Genomic DNA, 27,987 nt, shown 5'->3' with positions numbered 1-27,987 from the left:
AATCTGATTTTGAATTAGGATAAAGAAACTCTTTTTACTCCCTAATCTGCTGGGGAGATTCACATTTCATCTGACTGCTCTAGATGCATGATCGAATATTTAAGGATCGTTTACACTATATGCGATTTACGTACTCTCGTTTGCTATCTAGAAAAAAGAGGAGTTTGATTGGTGAGTTTCGGTGCTACCATATGCAGTGAGAGTAGCCCTTTAAATTTAGGGATCGAATTTAAGTGTGATCGTATATACACTCGAAAATTTAAAATGGGATAAAATTTAAATGATGATGCTAATTTTTTTATGAATCCATAAATGGTCCTAACGAAAAAACATTTTTAGGTTCTGTAGTGCTTATGAATTCCTATTTACTAATAAATGTTAAGACAAACTGAACTGATGTCAACGTACGCCACGACTTCGAAATCGAAACATCAACAGGCGGATGTCAACAAAACCATGATTTAGATATTTTCATGTTGTCATTAAATAAAAAAGTATATAACATTTTTTCAAAAGTATATTTGATAAATTCCTATCTTTCTTAGTATAATTGCTATGTCATTTTTCCCCTTCATCAATTTAATTAAAAAAATCTCTTATTGTTTTTTATTTTTTCTGGAATAAATTATTTTACTTTCACAATTACTTCATGGTACCACTCCTAACAGATCATCATATATCTTATTCTCAGCTGATCTGATTAATATGTTAATGAGATACATTTTTTAAAAATATTTAATTGTTAAATAGAAATTATGTTAGATTGTATTTTTGTTAATTTTTCCGCTTGCCCTTTTAACTGAATTTAATAAGCAAATTTTTGTTGCAGCGTTCTAACTAAAGTTTAATTTTGAACTGTCAAATTCGTTCAAAAATGGGAAACGTTGAAATGCATAAGCTGGAACCTGTAAGAGCTGATGAAAGAGAAGAATTAGACTTGAGCACTCCTGTTGATTACAAAACATTCTGCAAAGTATGATCGAACTTTCTAATAAAATTTATTCTTTATTTGTTGATTCATATTATATTTTGTAATAAAATGTCTTTTAATGGAATAATCTGTACCATTTTATGCAAACAAGATTTTATTATCTCTATTTTTTATTTGATAAAGTTAATTATGTGAAACAATTTTATGTTTCTGGTTTTAAAATAAACGAACTGTTCCATGACATCTTTGTAAGTATTACCCTATTAAAGTTTATAGAATATTATAATGGTGTATCCTAAACCTTACTTTTCTTAATTTTTATTTTTAACTTTAATTTTTACTGCCCTTGAAGTATGCAAATTGATTATACACATCAGATAACATTATCATAAAAACTGAAATAAGTAACAAATTGATTTTTATTAAGAGTGTAATCTGATCCTATAAAATTAATAAGTTCAAATTTTCATTCAAAAAAAAATAATGCATAAGAAAAGTTTGACTTTCTTTGGTCAACTTAGAAGGGGAAAAAATCATGGGCATAGTTTGCAGGATAAATGTGAGTATATGTCCTGCTCAATAATTACAAATTTCTAATAATCCTCCTCTATATTACAGACAAATTTCAAAAAAATTCATGAATCATCATGAATTTAAATTCAAAGTAAAAAAGTGATAAAAATAATTAATCTTTTATATAGATTATGGAAGTTTCTTTTGTATATATGAAATTTGGAGAACTTATGTGACTGTGTAATTTAATTTTGTCCTTCTCAAAAATTAAGTCTGCAACATTCATGGAAAAAATATTCTGTGTTCCCCCAAAATGAAAAATATTAAAAAATATTTTTAAGAGAGAAAGTGTAATGGTATCAGCATACTTAGATCTAGATAATCCAAACTTGTCAACTATTTATAGCTATCATTATTATTTCAAATGAATTAATTTAGCAACAAAAAAAAATAGTGATCATTTGTTACATATTTATGATGTTTTAAAGAAAATATCTTACAAGTTTTTTTTTTCTTTTTTTTTTGTAAAATCTAAGTATATCCTAAAAGAACATGCCTAAACACTTATCCTTTTCAGCACATCAAGGGTGAATATTCACATAAGTGCCTGACTGAAATTCCGTCAGCTATAACAGACTCAATATCATTACATGAGAGAATAAACTTATCATTCAATTGCTTATCAACTTTGCCAGAAGAACTTCCTTTACGAATACCTCACATATCCTTTTTGGACCTTAGCTTTAATAAAATTACTACTTTACCAGATAGTATAGGTTTATTTTTTCATTTAAAAGAACTGCTTTTATCTCATAACCAACTAGAACAAATTCCATTTACTCTCTCCCGATTGGTAAAACTTCAGAAGATCGATTTGTCTCACAACAACCTGATCTCCTTGCCAGAAAATATTGGTGAAATGGAGTCACTCAAAAAACTCAATGTCAGCTGCAATAAACTGACTTGTCTTCCTAAATCTCTCGGTTACAGTGAAACTATTGAAGTTCTTCTTGCTGTGTCTAATGCTTGTGAATCACAACCGCCTCAACATATCTGTGATAGTGGATCTGTTCAAACTATTAGGTTTTTAAAACAACTTGCATCAGGGAAAATCCTATCAAAAGTGGAACGAGAAATTAATGTGTTTCCCAGAGTTAGAGGTAATGTCATTCAAACAGCAGCTGCTAATCCTGATTCTGCTAAAGCTCTATATGTTCAAATACAAACAGCAACTATGAACACTGCAAGTAGAATTAGAACACCTTTGCTTCCACCTTATGATGCTACTCAACTGCATCCTGATGAACTAAAAGATAGAATAATCGGTGAGCATAGCTTCACATTTTCTTTCTTTCTTTTTTTCTCTCAATACATTCAAATAAATATTGTTCTGTATTTTGAATTTAACACCTTCTGATATTGTAAGTTTGTTTATATTATATGTACTTAAGATTTATTGGGTGCCTTATTATACAATTCTCTTTATAATACTTTTTCATGTGTTTACTTATCAACTTATTATGTACTGTTTAGAACTTTGTAAATATATTCTATTGTCATTTAATTGTTCCCTATGTATATTTTCTAATTTACAACTTTGGGTGCTTGTAAAACAATTCTTTTAGAAATGTATTAAAGCGTTGCAATAAATTGTATGACTTTTGACAAAACTAAGTTGGCTTTAGTTGTGCCTATTAAGATTTGAATTTGCGAGCATAATCCAGATATTCTTTGGAATAAATTTCTGGCAATTCATTTCTTCACAAAATTCCAGCTTGTTTTGCCTATAAGCGCTATATGAAACAAATTGTAAGTGCATGAGTGCTGGATGTTAACATTGATAATGAGTTTGTATTTTGTTTGTGTTTTTATTTTTTTCCTTGAAAAACTTCCACTTAATGTTTTTTTCCTTCAGCCATATGTAAAACAACAGTCATATATATCTATAGAGCAGTGATTGTATTTCTGTGCGAAATATTTTCCCCTCTGCCAATTAGTGTTTAAGATTTTTTCTCATGATAAATATTCTGAATAATTCATCCAATTCCATATTTTACACAAATTAAAAAAAGAATATTTCTTTAGGAATTTGCTTTGATAATTCAAACCAGACATTGTACAAATAAGTAATTAGATTCAAATTTTTTTATTTTAACTTCTAATTACATGACTGAAATAAAACTTTGACAGGTTTGCTTTACGGTGCTGTGATTGGAGATGCCCTAGGAATTGCAACAGAATTCTTGTCTTTGGATGAATGCCATTTTTATTACAATGAAGAGACATTAACTTATAACGATATCATTCGAGATGAGCATAGAGTTCATTGGAGTAGAGGGGACTGGACGTCCAATTCTGATCAAATGGTTTGCTTTAGCTTTTATTATTTCTATTGCTTGTGAAATTATTTTCTAACTCTGAAATTAGGTAAATAATAGTTTAGAATTATAACTTTTAATGGGTAAACATTGAGAAAGTTTAGTTACTGGTGCAAAAGACTAGTAACTAATCAGTATGCTGAATAAAAATGCTATAATTTTGTCCAAAACTTTATAAAATGGCCATGTAAATATTGGACTAGTTAGTTGTAATTGAGAAATTTATACTTGTGACAATTTTGACAACAAAACAATTTTGCCCTGTTAACAATTAAAAAGAAAGAAATGTTTAAGTCTTATTAGATTTAAGCATACTGATCATCAGTTTGTTCTAAATTAGATATCTTTAGTTTTGCTTTCTCAAGCATAAAACTTTTCTCATTCAGTGAAATAAAATTTTAAAAATATGCCCTTTTATGTTCTTTTTTATTTTTCAAGAACTAATGAACAGAACTGATTTTTTTTTCCAAATTTTTGGTAGTTAAAATTTTGAAAGTTAAAAATGTGTGCTTTTTTTATTTAAATTCTTTTAAAATTATTGTTAAATTTAATAACAAAGAATAATTTTTCACATAAATTTTTTGTTGTGCAAATTAGTGTTATAAATGAGTGCAACAAGTTTTAGGATTACATTATTAGTTTCAAAGATATAACAGAAAAATATGTTAATATCATTAAGCAAACCACTCTCCATAGCTTTTCTTATTAAACTATTTAAACCATTTGGTTGATTATCATTTTGAAAATCAAAAAACTGAATTTCTCTAAAAAGCATATTTAACGAATATGTTTTTGCAACTTGAATTTCTTCAATGAAGTGATTTTAGTACAAATAAATTTCCCTTTTCTTAGTTCAAAAAAAACATTTACTATGAACAAATTACGCAGAGTAAATTTTATTTAAAGTTTTTACTGTTTTTACTTTCATAAAATATTAAAAGTAACCAACTGAGTGAAAATCATCAATTTCGAAGAAAATTTTCCTTGTCTGTATTTGAAATTTTGTTCTTTAGTTTTCTAAATCTTTTTAAATTGAGAATGAATGTTATGATTTCTAATTATTTAATTCGTATAAAATAAAATGTTTTAGTATTTGTTGGCAATTACATTCTAAACTTTTACTTAAATTAATTACTTTCATAAAATATTAAAAGTAACAAACTGAGTGACAATCAGCAATTTCGAAGAAAATTTTTATTGTCTATATTTGAAATTTGTTCTTTAGTTTTCTAAATCTTTTTAAATTGAGAATGAATGTTATGATTTCTAATTATTTAATTCGTATAAAATAAATTGTTTTAGTATTTGTTGGCAATTGCATTCTTTAAATGCATTTTTAGAAAAATGTTGGCTTTGAGACTATTTCGTTCTGTTAATACACATTATGAAAACAGTTTTGTATAAAATTCTTTTGTACGTAGATTTTGTTTAATACCTAAATATTTTTAATTAAAAGCTAAGGCTTAGGTGGGAATTAATTACTTTTATCATGCTTTAAGTAAGATTTTTTCGAATTTTTCTTTTTAAAAAAAAAAATCTATATTGAACCACGTATTTAGTGCTAATTCGTTGTATTTTTTAAAGATATTAGTTCTATACACAGGTAACAATGTTATTGAAGGAGAAAAATAATTGTTGTGATATTTATGTTTTACAATTTGTTGTAAAGTTATTAACGTAACATTAAAAAAATTGTTTCTTATTATCAAATTTGCCATTATTTTGAAAAATTATTATATGGAACTTTTAAATTTTACTTTTGATCTATCTACCTTGCTTACCAAAAATAAAATTTAATTAAGGTAGTTTTCAAAAGCAATTATGCCGGACGGTATCAACTTCCTTAAGACAACATTTAATTTTAAGTCACATGTATCACAGCAAACTTTTCCATTAAAATATTTTTTAGGGTTAATAAAAAAAATAATCATTATTTTTACAACAAAATCAACATCTGCCCTTACTCAGATGTCAGATGTTCCCTTTGACCCTAAGTATAGAAATCTGACCATTGGATCAAAAGTTATTCAGCATGCTTCTTTACAGAATGAATAGTAGGGAGTTTAACAGCCAACTATTAAATACAATTTCTATTACTTACAATTAGTTTAACATGCTAGGAATATTTTTTTTTTCTGATGCATCTTTGTAGACTTGTTTGAAAAAAAATGTCTTTCCTTAATTTGCTTTAAACTTCTTATATTTCACTACAATATTTAATGTTTACATTTCCTTAATTTGCTTTAAACTTCTTATATTTCACTACAATGTTTAATGTTTACATTTACTTAATTTCAGCTTCTTGTCCTTGATTCCTTGCTGCAATGGGCTGGTGTGGTTGATGAGTTAGAGTTTGCCAAACATCTTATTACCTGGAAGAAAAGTGGAATTCCAGAATTAGAGGGACGAGAAAGTTACATGCATTCAACTACAATCAATCTTGTAAGATAACTTGAATTTCAAAACTTTTGAATTTGATTATTACAAAATGTGGTTACTAAGTTGTAAATTGTTTATTACTATTATGATTTTCATCATTCACTGTTTGACTGCTTGAAGAAAATTGTGTGTGTATTCAAGTGCTTATTGTGGGAAAATTTAGGATCACAAATATTTTTATTTATTTTGAAATTTATTAGGTTTAAGTAATCATTGAAAATGAATTTTTCAGTTAATCAGGGGCAAGTAAATTTAATTATCACATTATCTTATTTTATTTACTTATTTTTAAATTTTTTGTGATGGCCATTTTATTTTGTGTTTAAAAAAATTTTTTGAATGTGGAAAAAAAAATTATCGAATTTACTTCAACCAGCAAATTGAAAAGTATTATGAAATGTTGTATTGAGTTTTAAAGATATCTATTTCTATAAGCTCTTAATAAGATAAGATATTAAAAATAGTTTTCTGGATTTTTGAAAGGTATGAGATTTTTTGTAAATATTAAAATTGAATTCATTTGTTGAGTGTAAAATATTACTTTAAAATTTTTTTTTTTTTTAAGTTCTATGCAAAATCTACCTTAATGGATTTTCATAAAATTGATTGCAACCAATTACATTTCTTGTGGGATAATTCAAATTCTAAAAAATTTAATTATTCTAGCTTTTTGTTTTATTTGTAAATTTATTTTTGTTATTATTCTCAATCTTCATTTTCGGAAATTGTTAAAAAAAAATATCTGTCTTAAAATGTTGCTTTGAGTCATAAAGTGTTTTTTTCCATCTGTCTCTCTCTAAACTTTAAGCAGGGTTTGTTATTATAATTTTTTTTCTTTTTCTGTTTCAAAACAGTTCAGTTATTGTATATTTACCTTTTATAATTATTTATTTTTTAAAAAAATTCTAGATTTTTGTTATAAACAAGATATAGAAAAAACTAGAAAGAATTATAATTGTTGAAAAATAAAGCACTTAGTAAAAGATTATTAATTTTATTCAACACTAGCTATATGTTTTTCCCACCATTAGTAGAATAAGACTACTTATTTTCTCTAACTATTTAAACGATGAATAGAAAAAGTTACAAAGAGTGTGTAGGGTTTTATTTATGCATTCTTACTTCATTGATAACTTCAGGTGTTGCAATCTCCCAAGTATGATGAAAATCCACATCAGGTTGCTGAAGATACTCATAAACATGATGGATTTAACCTTACAAACGGAAATAGTTCAAGTAGTCCCCAAAAATCATCCTTATTCGTTGATAGTGGTTCTCTCTCACGAGCATTAGTACTTGGTAAATATATTCTAACTCTTGTGTTAAAAAAATTTTAATGTAATTTTTAAGTTATATTGATTGTAAATTATATCAAATAAATTTTTTATTCCATTTGATTTCAAAAATTCCCTTGAAATATATTTATAGAATTTGAAAAAATCTTGAATCTTATTTTTAAATGCATCATTGTGGTTAAAACTATTAATGAATTGGTGGTATTATTTTAGTGTGTAAAAAAATTTTTCACAAACAAATTCTTATGTCTATTTTATTTTAATTTTTTAAGTAGTTTTCTTCAAAGAAATACAATCAAAGGCTAAGTCTTTGAAGTTTTAAAATTATTTTGCTGAATAAAAACTAATTTTTGCAGTTGGATAAATTTTTAAAAAGTTTTATTTAATGTTAACATTGATTAAGTTAATCATGCATGCTATAAAAGTTTACTCTTAAATAAAGAGAGAGAAAAATGGCCTTTTGTTACACATTTTTAGTTAACATTACTGAATTATTATTTTATCATTCATAATATTATAATCAATATTATTATTCACTGTCTTTCATCTTATTAATAGGTCAATAAACCGAAATGCAATGAAATAAAATGACAAAAAAACTCATTTTTATTTTATAAATTTTGATTGTGGTAAATATCAAAATTATGAAATTACTTTGTATTGGTTCTTACCATTTCTAACTTCACTAATTCTATATTAATTCAACATTGATACCTTTCTTTTTGTGGTAGAAAATTTTATGTTTGAAAATATCTTTATTATGATAATAATTACTTGTTATTGCTTGTTCATCTGTTACTTGTTATGATGATAAATATTTAATTATTTATTCATATTTTTGAATAATATTCAGAAAAATGTTGAAATAAAGTGAAGATTGTGAAAGTGATGCAACTTATTATTTTAATTAATGTAAAACGTTTAGTTTTATAATTATCTCAAATTAATGCTTCTTTTTATTTTCAGGTATACCTCGTTTTCATGACTTGAGTGAAGTTATTTCAAATTCTGTCAGAATATGTTTAGCTACACACTTTGATGAAAGATGTGTCATGACATGTGTAACTTTAAGTGTGGCAGTTGCTTTAATGTTGCAAGTAAGCGATTTTTAAATGACCTGTTGATGTGAATTCTATGCTTAAGTTTGGCATGTTTCACTTTTTTTAATAAAAGAAATTTCCTTTATGTAGTTTTTGAAAAAAAAAATTACATTTATATTAAATTTATAAAATTTTGTTATCTTAAAATTGTTGAACATTTCTTAATTTCTTATTTAAGTCTATAGGCTTCAATCTATGATATGTTTTAAAAAGAAAAAGCTTTCCTATTTTATTATTTAAAATTGACGATTTTACAAAAAAATTAATTTACATTTTTTCAAAAAAAAATCTTAAGGACAACTTAAAATTTAGTTTCGGACCAATTAAAATTTACATAACAAATACTGTAAAAAAGTCTTTGGCAAAAGTTCCGAAAATATGCTTTTTTTTTTAAATCATTATTATACTTTTATCTAGATGTTGTAGGTAAATTTTTATTTATCTGGTTTGTTTGTTTTCAATAATTGAATTATATATATAATAATAATCTTAGGGGTAATTTTTAGAACCAGTTAGCAGAAAAAATACTGTTAAATTATTTTGACAAAAGTTCAGAAAAAAAGCTTGTTATTTTAAAATCACACTTTTATTTAAATGCTATAGATAAATTATTATACATTTTTTAATAGAATTTGACCATTTTAAAAGTATGTTTATAAAGAATATCTTTGCTAGAAAGATATGATATAAATTTTGTAAGGATTTTAGGAAATAATTTTGAGCTTTGTTATTTTAAATTAAAGATTTTATAGAGAAAAAGGATATATTTCTGTCAGGAATAATTTTAGACTAGTATAAATATATTGTATATTTTTTCAAATATTTCTCTGTAATTTTTAACTAAGTACGTTTAAAAAAATTTTTATTAAATGTATTCTATGTATGAAGCTAAGAATCATTCTTACTAAAATCTAAATCGGAAATTTACTTCATTACTATGTAAAGTAAACAAAAGCATTTTTGCTAAAATCAAAATGGTTTATATCTTTTTATCAATTTTACATATTTTATTCCCTTGGATTTATATTTAGTTTTTATACTGTTTGTACTACATATATAAAACATTTGTATAATAACTTAATATCTATTATCTTAAATTCTTGAATCTTTTCCCCACACTTTTCCATAAATTAAAAATGTTAGAAATTATGCTAAATAAACTCTTTGCTTAAATGTGATAAAAATTGAAATTTGAAAATCTACTTTTTTAAAAAAATTAGATTTTTATGATATATTTGGCTTAAAACTTAACCAGCCTGAAACTATACTGATGAAAATTACCTGACACAATTCTTAAAGTGCTTTCAAAGAATTGTTCATTTCGTTTTATATCATAATGTTGTTTATCAAAAAAATTTAATGCATCTTAAACCTAGTGAAAAAGCAACAATCGTTTTTTTTTTAAAAATTAAACAAATTAAAAAAAACTTTTCCCACATTTGTCAACCAAATGTAAGATTATATTTTGAAAACTTTCTACTCTGGAATTTTTCAAACTAACCTCTATTCATAAGAAACATCATGGTAAAAACCAAAGGAACTTATAATAATTAGTAAAATAAAATAACTCAGTAGTTAGAGTTTAAATTTATTTTCTCAGTTCTGTAAGATTAGTTTTAAAATATTTTAATTAATTTATAAATCTTTCAGGGCAAATATTCTTTGGAAGAAGACTCTTCAATGGAAGAGTTGTTAAAGAGGGCAACTCAATATGGTTTAAACTATAGCAAAGATGAAGCTATACAAAAAGAATTCAACTATTATTGTTGTTGTAGTGATTATAAAAAGTGAGTAGTCCTTTTGTTTATTTCATAATTTGAAAATATGGATATATTTCTGTAATATTACCACCTGTTCACACCAACTATCATCAAAGAATATACATAGGAGAAGAAGGCTAGCTTCCATAGGCATAATGTAAACCAGTCCCCGAAGGTTTAGTACCGGTGTATAAAGGAAAAAAACATTAAAGGGCATACAGTAAAAGTTCTTGAAACAGATTTCTACCCTCCTCTTCACCCACTCACTACTGGGGTTGGGAAGAAGAAGAAAAGTTTCTCTTTTTATTTATTATTGTTTTGTTCTGCATTCTTACACTATTTGTTAAATGGTACTGTACTGTTAATAAATATATTCCTTTGAAAATACATTTATCATCCACGTTGATTGCATTTGCTAACTCATTTTGACAAAGAAAGAATAAAGTGGCAGCGCGAGTGGTAGCATACCCAACGATACATGTAGAGTTGCCCAACAACCGGTTCACAGGTTCCGTACCTTCTGAAAGTCACTTTGCTTTTTATGTGCATGCTCTGGATCTTATTGTATATGATGCTCTGTTAATTCTGCTTATATTGCTCGCTTTATAAGTTGTTTTTCTGCTATAGCATACTGAACTGAGCTCTGTGAAAAAAAAGTTTGTGCCATTTCTAGAAATTCATTAAACTTAAAGATGGGTATTTCAGTGCTAAATGTGTGCCTCAGTGTTGTTTAGTAAACATATGTATACATTTCTGTGGTAACACAATAGCACACATATATTCTACTTTATTATTGCAATCTGCTCTCGTTTTTAGCAAATTTAAAAATTTTGAAGAATTAAAGGTTTTTATAAACCTAACACTAGGCTTGTAGCGTAACTACCACTACAAATCGCTCATGGACTGCAATAGTGGCACAACTTAAAAAAACACGCGTTTTGGACTGAAAACAGGTGTAAATATAAAAATACACATTCTTTTCAGCAACAAAACTAGCACAACTCATAATTCAACTTGAAGGTAATCTTGGTTTAAGAACACTAAAGCATTTCTTATGCATTTTCCTTAGCAATGAATACTTTAAACTCACTTATCTCAAAACATGATTTTTTGAGTTGTGTCACTATTGCAGCCCATGAGCGAAATATTAATTACCAAATCCCTAGTATATAAGACATGTTAACTTGATTCTATCAAAGGTACCTTTTGATGGATGAAGGTTGACATGGTCAATTAATTCCACACATTATGATCTGCGGACGTGATATGAACCTGTCAACATTGATGGATGGTCCACATTCAATAATTGATTTGCTTCTAACTCAAACACTGCTCAAAGAAAAGAAATCCGGTGAAGTAAATAACGTCTCCCAGTCAATAAACAATATTGAAGGGAAAAAAAGTAATGAGCAAAATGCTATAAACAAAACAAAATAAGAAAATATAATATCCAAATTAATACAATAAACAAATAAACAGCATAAATCGACTAGTGATATCCGTTCATCAAATTCTATCACAGATAAAATGTGGTGTAACTACCACTACAAATATTAAGTACCAAATCACTAGTATATAAGACATGTTAACTTGATTCTATCATGAGGTACCTATTGATAGATGAAGGTTGACATAATAGATAAACTCTCCCCTTCAAGCTGTCTAAAATATATTTGTGTTGTACTTAAAGAAAAAATTTCATCACGTGAATCAAATTGCAATTTTTAAGCATTAGTTAGTCTTAGTAGCAACTACGCATTATGTTACTTAAAAATCTTTTTACACTAGAAGGTACTTACATGCCACTACTTATATTTAATTTTTATCTGCGTTTGTCCTTGCAAATTTGCTTAATTTAATTACCATTTGCAGAAGTCATGATTGAGAGTCAGTCCTCATAAGAAAATTTCATATTTATTTACTATAAGTTTTTTATTTGTAGTTTTTTTTTAATATTTTATTCCCCTAAAAGGTATGAACGGTACACAGTAAAATTTTGTACCAGTGTAAATTGATTTACCTGTTAATGTAAACTGGATGCTCAGATTTTATTTTCCTTTTTTTCTTAGTATTGGAATTTCTGAAGTTGGAAAAGCATGTCATCCTTTTAAAGCATGCGCAGCTGCTTTTACAGGTCTTCGGTCTGGGGCAGATTTTAAGTATGTTGAATTAAAATCCTTTTCTATTTTGTTAATTTAATTTTTGTTCAAATGTTTGATAACATTTTAGTTTTCTTACTTTATTATCAAAGTGTTTTGAGAATCTTAAATTTAAAGTGATAAGAGTATATTAATATAATTAAATGAAACTGTATTTTTCCCTATTTTGTATTTTTATAGCATCTGAATTTTACATTGTAAAACTGTACAAATTATTAGTAAGCAGAAAGTTTAGGAACTTTGTTTCTTTTACTCACCTAATGGTCTGAAATATTATGGATGCAATCTTATCAAAAAAAAGTGTCAAACCTTCCGAAAAGAGCTTGATTTACGAAAAAATACTTTGACTAACTTTTGAGATTTATAAATTTTCAGATTATTGTATTGTTAGGGCCTGTTGTGTTGTTTGATTGTTATTTAGAATTATTTGCATTAATTCTAAATAACAATTAAAATAATTTTGACTCAAATAAGTTTTCATCAAAACTATTTACAAAATAAATAAAAAAATATCTTAAACCATTTAGTTTATGCTAAAAGCAGTATTTCTCAAGTGAAGAATGTACTTATTAAAGATATCTAAGAATATCCTCGGCTTGGCTACTATGCACAGTGAAATTCTAAAAACATAATTGTTGTGCATTGATAATGTCTATCCATAATATGTAATTTTATATTTTTTTATGGTATAAATATTGGATTTAAAGTGTATGAATTATGGTTTCATTAAAATTATTTTTATTTGTATTTTAATAAAATTACTTTCTTTATAGGAAACGGGAATTGAAAAGAAAAATTCTTAATGTCTTTTAATTTAAAACCATTAGTTTTAGAAATTATGGTAAGAGGAGAAAGATGTGTATAAAACATACAACACTTTTTCACTTTGAAATCAATTTTATTTAATGATCTGTAAGAAAAAAAATTAAATACTAGATATATTGCTGAAAAAATTTTAAACTCAAAATTTGACATTTTTAAAAAGTCTCTTCATACCTTTTTTCATTACTTAATCATTATTTTATATTATTCATTATATTATATTATTCATTAGTAATAATGTATTATTCATTATTAATAATATATTATTCATTATTTTATATTTATTCATTATTTTATGTCAGTCAAGTTGAAACTGTTAAATAGACTATTTCCAAATTATTTTTTTATTATTTATTTAATGTTTTTTTTACTTATTTTCTTTTTATTATTATTATTTTTTTGTCTATGTGGTAAAAGTAGATTGATACTGATATAAGGGGTTAAAGAAATGGTGATATTGCTCGCTTTTCAATTTGAAACAAAAATAAACCTCTGGTAAAATTTGAAACAATAAAAGCATTTAAGTTGCAAAAAGTTCAAACTAGTTTAAGTTCAAACTAGTTCCAACCACCCCCTTCATATTATATAATTTATAAAGAAAACATATAATATTATATAATTTGTATTTTATTATATTTGTTTATTATTTCAATTGTTTTCTTTTTAACTTTCACAGAAGTGCTCTGAGCAGTTTGTTGATGCTTGGGGGTTACAGTAGCATGACTGGCTGCATTAGTGGTTCATTACTTGGCTGCAAATATGGCTATTCTCGACTTCCAAAACTCTGGATTGATGGTTTGAAGCCTAAAAATAAAGAATATTTAAATTCTAAAATCAATTCTCTGCTAGATATGATGGGCCTGCCTTAATCTTTAGTCATTGTGTTACTTTTTGTATTATAAAATTACATATTTTTTAAATTAGTGCTATACTATATTGCAATCTTGACAGCTATATTATTATTTTTTCTTTAAAAATATATGTTATTATTGTTACAGAGTCATTTTAGTTCATATGTCTTGTCTGATATTTTGGAAATTGTGATTTGAAAAAAAAATATGTATATTATTTTTTAAAATTTGCTTTTAGTTGTTTTGTTATAGAACATTTTATTTTATACCTTAATCAATTGATATTTTAAAAGCAGTGTTCATTAGCTGTGTGACATGTTTCTAACTATTCTAAAAAAGATCTTATTTATTACATGTTTCCCTTTAAAGCTGAAATATAACAATATTGATATTCAAAAATTTTAGGTAGCTTGAACTTTAACATTAGATAACTAAGTTAATTTTGTTTCCAGTAAAAGTTACTAAAAGGCTAGCAAAATTTCAATTTTCCAAGACCATAAATTGAGTAATTAAAAATATAATAATTTTAGTCATAATTTTTTTAAAAAAACATTATTAAAATAAAATTTCTTTTTAAGTAAGCGACATGAATATATTTTAACAATTATTAATAAAATAAAAAGTTTTGACGTCTTGTGAAATGGTATGCTGTCATCTTATAAATATTTCAAATTTTTTTATTTGTAATTTGAATACCGTAAGCATGAAAAAAAATCAAATTGATCCTCTAACTAACAAAAGGATTTAGGATTGTTTTTTTTTTTCATTTCTCATATTCAGACTTATCATCAGACTAATTTCCAATATATATATATATATATATATATAAAGCATGAAGGTTGGAAGAGATTTCAGGATGCCTAGCAATCTGTATAATCTAGAAAGCTCAAAAAAATTCCTCGTTCCTAGAAATTTTAATGATCAAAAATATTTTGTCAAAGGTCCCTGAAATTTGCAATATATCAAAGAAACAGGGATTAAAAAAATTTCTGTGATATCAACAAAAAAATTTTTATTTAAGTTTAACTGTATGTGATTAATAAAAAAAAAATTCGGTATTATACATGTTATCAAGTGTATGTGATAAAGATCAGAAAGTAATTAATAGAAAAATTGTTTAAACAAATGAAATAAAATAGTCTACAACATGCTTTTTTTCATTTTTAAAATTTTTCATTATTAATTCATGATAGATATATCATACTTAATTGCATATATGTAAATGTTATGTAAGTGTATGTTATGTTTCTAACGTGAGTTTATATTATAAATTTATTTTAGCCTAATAAAAAAAAGTCTAATATTTTAAAGAAAAATTTTATATTTTTTTAACATATGCTCTTATAGTTTAGTTTAAACTCCTGGGATTAATTTTATTTAATTTAATGTTTTACTAAATATATGTAAGAAAATATTAATAGTGTGATTTTGAAAAATGTATTTTCAAAGTCTAGAAAACCTGGAATGGTTAAATAAATTTCATTTAGTGCTTTGATAGGCATTCTGATAGTTTTCTTTGTGCTAAGTTGTTGCTAATATCAAAAACCTTAATTTAAATTTTATATATTTTAAGAACTTTGCTTTTCTAAAATACCTATTATTTGTTGAAAAATGATCTTTAATAGCTGAAATCATCAAAATTTTTAAATGTGTCTTCCTCAAATATAACACTGCAATGTGGATGTACTATGTTCCTTATCAAATAACAACTTATTGAATTATATTAATTCACAAAACAATATTGTTCTTTATAACTACTTTTTGTACTTTTACTTGCTGTTTGAGATTATAATGTTTATGATAATGCTTGATTTAGTTTTTTATGTGTACAGTGCAATGATAAAATTGCTTTATTTATATCTTAAGCGTACAGTGATAAAATATGCTTAATATTGTAATAATTTTTTTTAAACTTACAATTGTAAAATTTTTCCTGTGCAGTTGTATTTCACAAATTGTGTTTGCCTTTTGTATCAATTTATTTGAGTGTATTTATATTTAATTTATTTCAAAGAGATTTAATACTATATGTACTCAAAACATTTTTTTATTCTGAAAATAATCCTATATGTTTGTTTGACATTTAAGGCAGCTTAAAATAAGGATCAACCAAGGTTTTAAGATATTTGGCTATCTTAAATATTCCTTGTTTTGGTATGTTTTTGAAAAATCAAACGATTTCATTGTATATTTGTAAGTCTGTGTAGTGAAATTTTTTATTTTTTATACTATTTAAAATTTATTTATTTAATTATGCATTCATAAAAAATGATTTGTTAATTTAAAAGTCATTGAGCGAGCTATAATATTTTATTGAATGAAGTTGAGCCATGTAGTTTTAACCGATTAAGTCACTTACCATGTTTGTAACTTTTGAATCTCTCTACTATGTGATTTTTTTTCTTTTGAATTGTGGGCCAATCTATGAAGACAGGGAAAATTTGGAATTCTCAGAGATTTGAAATTTACTTAAAACTGGATTTCTGATGAAATTAAAATACAATGCAATACTCTCGGAGAAAATGACAATAAACTCAAAACATTTTCGTAGCATTATAATGGTCACGCATAACCTAACTACCAATATGTTTCAATCTATTGTCAGGCCTTAAGAATATTTTGGATAACCAACCATCTCGTTAAAAGTTATCCATTATTACAACAGAGTGTTTAAGATTGATGAGATACTGAAACAAAAATCTCTCTCTTAGTGGTTCTGTTAATTAACTGTTCTTTTTTAAAACTAATTCCCATTTAACAATTTTGGATTCGTTTATGATATTATATTTTTGAAATTAGGTTTGAAATCATCGAATTTGAAAGTCACAAAACTTTTCATGACTGGCAAACACCGTGTACAATAATTTATTTTTCTTTTCATTAGTGTTATTTAAAAAAAAATAATAGTTTTGATTAGATAATTTGTTATGTTCACTTTCTATTTAACAAATATTTATTTTATTTAAATTAAATTTCTTAAAATATTAAGGTTATAATAATTTATAAAAATAAATAAGAAATTTATCAAAAACCTTTTACCATACAAATTAATAGAAAAATCTCATAATATATAAATTTACAAAAGTTGGTTTTAATAAAATAATAAATTTTTACGAAAGTTGGTTTTCATAAAGTAACAAATTTTGATAATGCATATTTTTTGTTTCTCAGGAATTTTTAGACAAAATTATGAACAAATAAAATAATGAGTAAATTTTAAATTTAAAGAAAAAAAAAATTATTTTAAAATTTTTTCATTTTTTAAATAAAAAATTCAAGTCAAAATACTTAATTAAAAAATTTATTTGTAATTTATGTTTAATTTCTACATAACATTTTTAATTACTATTAAAAAATATCTTTCATTTAAATTGTAAAAGTCTGCAAAGTTTTACTCTGGAAATCTTAGAGAATTTTGGAAAGCTTTCACCCTGAAGTTTTTGTTTTTCTTTCTTTTGAATGAGCCTGTTATTTAGCCCATTTCATTATTGTTTTTGTTTACTTAATTTTTCTCTATGTTAGTTTGATACCTTTCTTTATTCTTGACATTTGTGATTGAAAAAAAAATTGTAGTGGATCCCTTTCTTCATTCTTAAAATTTGTGATTGAAAAAAATTTTTTAGCGTTTACATGCTTAAACATAAATTTAAAAAGAATTTAAGTCATACTTAACATTCATTACCTTGTCAGAGACAGTATTGAAGTGAATATTTTATTTTTGAGTTTTATAACCAGTTACCCATTTTTATAATCATGTACTGTTTTTGCCAATTGAAAAGGAATCATTACAATTAATTTGCAATTATGTTTTACATTTTCTCAAATTTTTTTGTTTTCTATTATTTTATTGAAAAAGAAGTTATTTAAGTTTAAATAAATGAACACTTCACCTTGAGGTTTATATCTTTTCTTAGCCTTATTATTGAATAGATTTTTCAAGCTACTGATAATACAAATGAGAAAGCTTCAAGTGCAAAGATTTCAGATTTTAAACAAATTTTAAAAAGTTTTGCTATTGAACTCTCTTGGGTTAAAAGTTAATTATATTAAATATGTTAGTTGATAATAGGACATGACAAAAGCAGATTACATGATTGAAAATGCACATTATGGATGTACTCGGTTATTTACCATGCTATTTTAATTGCTGGAGTATAATGTAAATTTTTTCATAATTATATAGTAGAATAAGAAATAATGGTGCTCACGAAGTAGTATTTATTGCTTAAAAATTTAATTTTGATATAAACTATAGTAATTATTTGACTTCGCTTTTTGTAATTGTTATATATGTATACAAATGTTATTGTTGATATTAATAAATTGTTGCATTGATCTATAACTGTTTCTTTTTGTAAATTCATTTAGAAAAAAAATTATTGAAGCTTTAAAATGACTACTTCATCATTGAAAACACATAAGTTTTATTTTAAAATTTATGTATAAGTTATAACATTTTACAATAGCGTTTATTTGATAAATTGCCTTTACCTTTTGGAATTTGGTTTAAGGTGGCTATTTTTAAAGTTGTGTTATCCTCCCAATAGATATCCCCCTTTATTCCCAATAGATATCTCCCTTTATTCCAAATAGATATCTCCCTCTATTCCAAATAGATATCTCCCTTTATTCCCAATAGATATCTCCCTTTATTCCCAATGGATATCTCCCTTTATTCCCAAGCATATGTAATTGAATGGGGTGTATCACAGCAATGCATTTTTAAGATGTCAACATAAGTACTTACAGATATATGATTTTTTATTTTATTCGGTTGTTTGAGAGGAGCTATGCATGTCTTACAAAAACTGCAGTCTAGTTTTGAGTTACAAATTCTATAATAAACTTCAAGATATTACCATAATGAATATTATTAAGTTATTATCAACAATGGATCTTTAATTGTATTTCGAAGCATATGTATGTAATTAAATTTGGAATATTGCAGCAATACATTTTTAAGATGTCAACTAAAATTATACAGTGAAAGGAACCTGAAGATTCGAAAATACCAGTAGCATTTCGAGATATATGATTTGTTTTTATTGTGATGTTTAAGAGGAGCTACACATGTTTTACAAAAACTGCACAATCTAGTTTTTTATGTCTATAACAAACTTCAAGATATTATCAACTTCCTTCATACTCATAAACACTATGTTATAATTAATATTAGTAAAAATTTATCACTTTATTTATTTTAAATTTCCTTGCCCATTTATAAGGAGTAAAAGTTATAGAATAATGAATGGAAAGTGAATTAAACTATTAATAAAAAGAATTTAAAGGTTTAAATAAATTTTATGTTTTCGGAAAATATTTTTTGAAGGGTGCTTTTATATTTTCATGAAACTAGAACTGCAATATTGGAACTCTATAGCGGAAGGTTTTTATGCTGAATTTGTTGTTATTTGTAGGTGCCTGGTATAAGGATCTGTAAAGTATCCGAAATTTTAAAAAATTCAGCATTGTTGAACCGTAATTTCCAAGACGTATTTCATGAATATTCCACGAAAATATCTTGTGTGATTAACTAAGGACTACAATTAAAGAATCCATTCTTTAAGGAAGTTGTTCTCGACGGATACTATTTATAAACAATGAACCGCTTCTCTAAAACAAAAATTTTTTTGCCTAGCCTGTCTAAACCATATCACCAATTGGCTTGAATTTAAAAATATATATATATGTGAGTCTTATGTTATACAATGTTTTATTTTTTGTTATGTAGAAAATATTTAGTTGATTCAGAACAACGTACCGTCGCCAATAGCCCATTGTGCAGCTCTAGTGCGACGTAAAGTAACAACAACAACAGAACAACGTACAATTTTTTAAAAAAGTCAATCGCTTTTATTTAAACAATTAATTGCTTGAGTATAAATACAATCCATACTATTTTATACTTGAATGTTTCTTAAATCGTATGAGTACAAATTCAAAGATAAAATAGTTTTTTTTTTTCGTTCTCAGTATTTACTATTTTTTTTTTTTCACAATTATATATCTATCTATTTAAAAATCTACCGAAGCTTCCCTTTTTTTTCTAGTTATTAAATTTTTATTTTAAAATAGAATTTTTAATTTTATGATTTTACTGTAATGAAAATGTTTAGATAGTACAGTTACTTTTGTACAGGATTTTTAAAGAGATTTAGAATTCCGTTAGATTTTATGCAAACAAGTAATCATAGCCTGAAAATTAGTTGATGCTTTATATTTAAATGATATGTGTAAAAAATCTCTTTCTTTTTTACTAAATTTTCATCGCTATTTAATTTCTTCTTCAAACTGTCCACCTATCGTTAAAAGAATCTACCCAAGAATCTATGTTTTCGAGCTTTTTTTTTCTTTCCTCTTTTAATTGTAATCTTGCTTTGAAATAAAATCGTATCTAGATCCATGTGAATTTTTTTTTAATTGTTTAATCGAGGTAATTTGCAGGAAAAAAAATCGAAATTCCTCGAAATTTTTCTTTTTGAATAAAATAATCTGCAGAAAGTCTTAAAGAATTCCAAAGTTAGTTAGTTTATTACATTTTCCTGAATTTTTTTTTCTGCTGAAAATTTGGAGCATAGTTTTTGTAGATTTTCTGCAGAAAATTTTAAAGATTGACTCCAAATACCTAAAGATTTTTCTGCAGATTTTTTTCTTTCGATGTCGATGGGTTGGAATCAAATTGTTTCAACTACCATCATGCACAAGTCTGAAAAATATAATTAATAAAACTAAAATATTTCCACTTTTTTTTCTTGTTATTATTTATAGCCATTCCTGATGGGATAATGCAAGATTAAGCAAAGCGCTTTAATAGAAGTTCATCCCAAAAATTAATAAATGAAGACTAACTGTAATCAGTATCATTTGGCATGATGCTATTCCTCGAAGCCAACTCGTGATAGTCTAAATTTACTACAATCAAACAATTTTCTTCAGTTCTTATCCCCTACCCTACTCTGGACTGTAGAAGAACTATTACTACAGCATTTACAGCCGTACCTATTTTAGTATATTTGACACCTATTAAAAACAGCTCCTCACCAATTGCCATAATACCAGTAATAGTAATTAACAAAATAAATTAAAGATCATTGACTTCAGTGTGTTTTTTACGGTTTTCCAAAACGATTTCAGTACATTTTCTCAATTAACTTAGCGTTTTACTTCATAACTTATATTTCTTTATTTAATTATCGTTGATTTTAAATTATTTAATTCATACATGGCTGTCACATGAGTCTAATTTTAAAGGAGGATGAAATTAAAATATGCAGTTAAACTATTTTTCTAATATATACAAAAAAAAAATTATATCTGTTAATTTTGTATAAAATGATTAATTATTTTTATCTCCTTTTTGTTTTTAAACTTTGAATTTAATTCGATAGTGATTCATGAAAATTTTATTTTACTGTTGGAAATACTCAGGGGGACTTTCATTGATTTTTAATCGTTGGAGGTGGGATGGGTATATATACTCACCTTCGTTAAGTACACCCATGGTTTCATAGAAACACGTTTTAAAAGCAAAACGGTTTCAAATGACTGTAAATAAATATTAATTTGATGACATATCCCTTAGAGATATCCACTCTGAACTTGTAAGAAATAGTTAAAGAACGTGCGATAAACTTTTTTTTTTTAAATAGAGCTGTAAGGTAGTAAATGCTAACGCTGTTAGTATTATTTTAGTAGTTAAATTTTTTATTTTTGTTGAAAGAAAATTAGAGTTAATAAGTATTTTTTTCGGGGGGAAGGGAGGAAGTTGACTAAAGTTTAATTTTTTACAATGGTTAATACTAAACCAATATGGAAAAATTAATTTTCCATATGGTCCCATCTCTCCCAAACGTACTAATTCAATATTTTTAAACTTTTTTTTTAAATTGGGGACTCAAAATGTACTTTCTGATCGCTGCTCACATTTCAGAATTAAAACAATTTTTTCAGAAAAAGAAACAAAAAACTGCAAGCATATATATGTTTCAGTTTATGTTTTCATGATTAATTTAAATTATTGAAGCTAACTTTTTTTTTCAATGTAAACTCAAATACAAATGAGTCAAAATTGGATGGGAAGGTTCCTTTTTTAAAATCTTTCTACAATATAAAAACTGTAAGAAAAATAAATGTAAGGTGGAAGAAATCGGTGAAATCGATCATGTTTCGCTAATTGAGATAATTTAATAATAGTTAATTTAATTTTTTTTTTTTTTTTTTTTAATTTTGCGTGGATTTTAGATCTCAAGTCCCACCTGGGTATCTTAAAGGGCGTTTTGCTTGGGAGGGGGGAGAAATAAAAATAAGAAATTAGGGACAATTGCATTATGTATTCGGTTAAAAAAAAGTTTGGTCTCGAAATAATCAAGTCAAGCTTAAAAAGAATCCTTCCTTTTCTTTTCTTCGAATTATTTAAAAAAATTATCTAGACCTATTGCAGTGCAAACTTTAAAGAATGTAATTCCATGTTATTTAGAATGAGACAAATGTATTTTTTCTTGTTAAAATTTGTCATAAATTTTGTGTTTTAAAATTCTGAGAAAAAATTTCTAAGATAAGATACCTTATTAATGTGTATTAGAATACAGAATATTTATTCAGTTGACCATGCCCGTGCGCTCCGTCCCTTCTATTTATTTTTCCTCTTATTCTCACTAGTACGAAAAGATGCCACTGTATTCATAGCTAATGTATCATTCAGTTGTGAATTCTAAAAAAAATAAAAGCCCCTTAAGTTATAAAAAATATATTGACTTGTGGCGCCATCTTTTGATTAAAACTATAATATAATACTGTTCTTTTTACATAACATTCTAGAAAAACATCTTTTCTGCCAATCATATAAAATTAATGTTATTAAACTAAGCTTTAAAAACTGTTGGACATTACTTTACTTAAAAGCAATAATCTAATATTACAATATTTTTTTCTTTTAATCATTTATCATTAATCCCATAGTTATGAAAAATTTACTTACAAATATGTTTTGGTAATATGCAATAAAACCTCAATTTTAAGGGAATTTTTTAATTTTTAGTCAAGAAAGCCGCTAGTTAATTTTTTATTTCATTGATACAGCATAGCAACATGTGTATTTATTTGTTTCTAAAGCACATATAAAGGATTTATTTCATTTCGAGTCATGTGCAGGTAAAAATAAATTTCTTCTTTTATTCATTTAAGAGAAAATTGGGATTAAAGCGAAATTTTTATTATAAATTTTTGAACAAAAAAAAAATTATCTGTTCCATGCTAACGTCTGCTCCTTTTTACAAGCGGTTTGGTCAATAATGAAGAGAAGGGTAAAAGCTCTAAGCAGCCAATCAGCGTACGAGACTTCCTCTGACATAACTGACAAGTGAAATTAAAATGGCCGCTGCTTCAAGCCCAACAACATCAGGGATAAAACAAAATCAGACCAAAAATTATCAAGATGACAAATCTCGGCCTCCAACTGTTGAAGAGGTATTGTAGAATTCTTACTTATATTGTTGATAACAATGTTTAACTCCTTTAATCCATGATAGGATCAAAACAAGATCCTAATATTTCACGGTCGTAAACAGCGCCCGTATATAACTGTTTATGCTTAAATGCGGAAGAATTCAACATCGCCGGTTAATTTATTAATAAAATTTTTCTTTAGAACAAGGGGAATAATATTTAAATTGTATGCGTAATCCTAATTTGAGTTGATTCATTATTTTTAAAAATTATGTATAGGTACCCATCATTGTCATTAAATGACCTCATATTCATAATAAAAGTTGCTTACATGATATTTTTTACAGCTATTGTATGCACAATATTTATTTTATATTGTTGCGTTGTCGCTGTTAGTCTTGATTAGAAAACTATTTCTATAGGCTTTCAATCTCTTGAATAGTTTAAAATTTCATTTCGCTGTCTAAAACGTAATGAGTTTTACGATCTTAAATCGATATTTTTTAATTACATATGGATTATGAGGATTATGCTTGTGATCGTTATACACATTGTGCAACTGATCGTAATTCGCAACATACTTAATTAATAAAGTTGTTTATTAAAATTATGTTGTTTTTATTTATTTTTCTCTGTGAGATTTATAATTTGTTAAATGAAGTAATTATTTTTAAAAAAGACAAGCAATTTTAGGACTTGAATAAATCTATTGTTTTTTTTTTTATTGTGTGTGTTTTAAATAAAACTCTACATTATATTATTGTTTATAGGTATTTTGAGTGTATTGCAAATAGTATTATGCTATTAACCATTGATTTAATGCATTAAATTTTAATTTTATGAGTGTGTAGATGTTTTTTTTAAATAGTGTTCTAGTAAATTTAAGGTTTTAATAGGAATTAATGCAATTTCTGTACTTTTTATTATAAAATAAAAACAAAATTTTGTTTAGAACAAAATATATATCAAAATAAGTTTTTAATATTTTCTCTATGAAAAAGTTCCAATAGAGTGAGCACTCCATCCAATTTTATTTTAATCTGGGGTTTAAAGTATAATTAAAATGTAAATTTTAGCTATGGGATATTTCTGTATCGTGATCTGTCCTACCTACTACGATTGCCAAGGCGCTAAATAGATTTTACAGAATTTTTTAAAAAAACATGTGGAACTTTGACCGAAGGTGGTTAGGAGTTATACCCTTCAAGTTGGTCCCTTTTGGTGATGTTTTTTTTTAAATTTCTCATGGGCAGTTGTCCGAAAGTCACGAAGACTTGGCAATTATTGTGCCACAAGTCATAATGCGGAAATCTTCCACATTAATATCCGAGATTGTTGCAGAATATCATTGTATCAGTTAGTCAAAGAAAAAAATTTAAAAAAAAAAAACATCGATGGCAATAAATTTATTTTAGAAAATATATTAAGCTGGTAGAGATACTCTCACAAACAGAGTGACAAATGAGTAACGAAAAGGAAGAATGTAAAATAATTGGATTCAACAGAAGCTTAAATACTCTTTAAACGGATAATGAATGACGTCATGATCCATGCGAGAATGACCAACAGCAAATGAAAAGAAATTGACCTATCCCTGCAGACCATGACGTTACCGACGTAAGTTGAATGCTTGAGATCATCATCTGAAACGACTGACGAAGATCGAACGTATACCTCTTATTTTTATGTTATTTAATCAAAATGGAACAAACTCTTTTAGCATTTATTTATCTAACACCTTTAGCTAGAGGTGGGAAACCAGCGACCCGTGAGAGCTGCTGAACAATGCAAAAAAAATTTTTTTTTTTTTTGAGAATAAAAAAAAAATTTTAAGATGTATAATAGCCAAATTGAGTTGATGCACCCAATCTACACAGATTTATTGTAAATCTATGGTGTTTCTCAATCGCTTTTTCGTTTATTGCTATGAAATTCCGTACAGTTTTAAAAAACCCAATATTTTTAATACAATATTACTATAAGCGAGTTTCGAATTTGATTCATAATTTTTTTACTCTCATTTTTGTCGATTTTATTTTAAATTCAAGTGATGTTTCTAGTGTTTTTTTGGAATTTTATAACTACCAATTTACTTGCGGTTTTTAAAATCCTGATACATTTATTACAATATTACGAATTGTGAGTTATAAATTGCACATTTAATTTATCACTTTTAGGCGTGTATCAGTTTTGCCAATTTCATCATAAGTCGATTTGTTATTTTAATTCTGATGTTATTACGAAACGAGAGTTTCTAATTGCGCATTTAAATAATCACTTTTTGATACTATTTATTTTTGCATATTTCATGTTTAATATAAGTTATGACATCGTTTTCAGCCGTTAACGCCATGTATTTGTACATGGTACAGAGATGCCAACTGCTCCGGACACGCCAAAATGATTAAAAAAACAGTAAATAACTGCAAAGTAAATTTTGCAAATATTTGACTATTTTTGCTAGCTTTTTAAGAGGTACAGCATGACATAAGTACTATAAAGTGGTGAATTATATAAGCAGGGGTCTGTCCAGACATTTTGTGAAAGGTCCGTTTTTCGTGAAATTGTGAAAAAATTACATTCTTTTAACCAGGGTCCGCTTTTATGAATTTGTGCAAATAGGGTCCGTTATTGCAAACAAAACTTTTTCAAGGAGTTTTTAAATTGTAATGATACAAGATTATGCTCAACACTGTAAAATTATAATTAAAAAAATTAAATTTTAAAAAATAAACTACAATTGCTGCTCCTAAATTAGAGATGCAACATACAAATATTTGGTATTTAGCCTATACCTGCTGCTGAATGCAGAATATTCATTTCCGACGAATAATGGAATAATCGTCTGCCGAAGTCAAAACTTAATTCGTTTACATCCATCTTTTTTGTTTTCTGCCCTGGAAAGGGTTTATTCGATTAACAAAATAATAATGAAAATAAACAAATTTGTGAAGGGTCCGATTAAAAGAAAAATCATTTTGTGAAGGGTCCGTTTTTAAGTTAAAATATTTTGTGAAGGGTCCGTTTTTATGAAAAGATATTTTGTGAAGGGTCCATTAACGGACCCAAATTTCTTCTAAACAGACCCCTGATAAGCCTACGAATTATTTAGAAATAGCGGATAAAAATCTACTAAATTGAATTTATTAAACCAAGAATCACAATTGATAAACTACCACTTTAAAATATATATTTGCTGTCCTGAGCAAGTTGGCATCTCTGATGGTATTTAGTATTCTGATAATATTATGTTATTGCAATGTAAAAGAAAAGTGGAGGAAAACGCGAATTTTTTAGCTTCTCGCTGTTTGTAATTTTGTTTTAAATTTCTTGTAGCTTATATGATTTATATGGAAAAAAACCTTTTCTATTTGAAATTCACAAAACATCTAATTATTCACGAAATAGCAATAATGTAGAATAATACCAAATAAATAATGAATCTTAATATGTGTTTAGTTTTGTCTTAAATTTTGGGTATTTGCCGAAACCCTATAAATTTTTTTTGATTAAAATATTTAGTTCAAATTTATATTACTCATTAAAATAAGTATATAATTTTTTCACCTTTATTCTGTGAGCATTATAGTTTTTTTTTCTGATTGAGTATAGTATCTCTTTTCCCCATATATATATATTAATAAATCAATTATTTATAAGAAGGCAACAAAACAAAAAAATGTTATCAGGGTTTTTTTATTTTTGTATAAGTTCTAATAATTAAAAGTATTTAATTTTCTGAAAATATGTTACCAAGTTTAATGAGAAAATTATTTAGTGTTTAACAATTTTAAGATAAAAATTATCATATTTGCCACCAACATGAATAAATATACATGCAGCTCTTCGTTAGTCAACCAGCTTAGAAAGTGGCCCATCTCTGAAAAAGATTGTGCACCCCTACATTTAGCTAGCCGAGAATAATCAATGTTAATTGTTCTACTCAATAATTGTCAGTATCTAATTTTGTTCTATTTGTTCATACAAATTTATTTCATACATGTAATTTTTCAAATAATTAAATTATTGCCTTAGTTTTATAACCAAAGGATTTTGACAAATTTTTACTACTATATTTTAGAGAAAATATATATTAATTTTTGTGTCTGTATGCAATTAATAGTGAATTTCCAAACTGAGAATTATTTTGTTTAAATCGGTGAATGGTATGCAGAAAAAGTTTTTATATTATATATTAATAAAATATAAAGAAAAAAATAAGAGAAAAATCTTGCTTTCAATTTGCTCTACTATATTTTGGAGAAAATATATATTAATTTTTGTGTCTGTATGCA

General features: G+C 25.8%; 2 protein-coding genes across 2 annotated transcripts in view; both read left to right on the top strand.

The window, feature by feature from the left end:
- The first annotated feature begins 386 nt into the window (after positions 1–386).
- LOC147806241 (uncharacterized) lies at positions 387–14,415 on the top strand. Its single transcript, XM_087169022.1, has 10 exons — positions 387–494; positions 830–973; positions 2,022–2,769; positions 3,635–3,810; positions 6,121–6,264; positions 7,401–7,560; positions 8,523–8,653; positions 10,307–10,443; positions 12,486–12,575; positions 14,074–14,415. Exons 2-10 carry the CDS (start codon positions 875–877, stop codon positions 14,264–14,266), a joined length of 1,878 nt encoding a protein of 625 aa, XP_087025148.1. The 5' UTR covers positions 387–494; positions 830–874; the 3' UTR covers positions 14,267–14,415.
- Positions 14,416–23,520: 9,105 nt separating this feature from the next.
- The window catches only part of LOC107444178 (uncharacterized), a 61,438-nt gene continuing 56,971 nt past the window's right edge, over positions 23,521–27,987 (top strand). The window contains exon 1 of the mRNA XM_016058260.4: positions 23,521–23,713. Within this exon, the coding sequence (XP_015913746.3) occupies positions 23,618–23,713 (96 nt within the window). The 5' untranslated portion in view covers positions 23,521–23,617. The remainder of the gene's footprint in view (positions 23,714–27,987) is intronic.

This window comes from Parasteatoda tepidariorum, chromosome 8, assembly GCF_982258835.1.
Source record: "Parasteatoda tepidariorum strain Cologne lab strain chromosome 8, Ptep-v5.0, whole genome shotgun sequence".
Classification (NCBI taxonomy): Eukaryota; Metazoa; Arthropoda; class Arachnida; order Araneae; family Theridiidae; genus Parasteatoda; species Parasteatoda tepidariorum.
This window is presented reverse-complemented; position numbering and strand designations above follow the sequence as displayed.

What these genes read in the sequence shown, in the direction of transcription:
- LOC147806241 (XM_087169022.1), top strand. Translation starts at nt 875, where the DNA reads ATGGGAAACGTTGAAATGCATAAGCTGGAACCTGTAAGAGCTGATGAA. An exon ending in ATTACAAAACATTCTGCAAA is followed by an intron (nt 974 to 2,021) that starts GTATGATCGAAC and finishes TATCCTTTTCAG; the next exon opens with CACATCAAGGGTGAATATTC. An exon ending in CAGTTGCTTTAATGTTGCAA is followed by an intron (nt 8,654 to 10,306) that starts GTAAGCGATTTT and finishes TAAATCTTTCAG; the next exon opens with GGCAAATATTCTTTGGAAGA.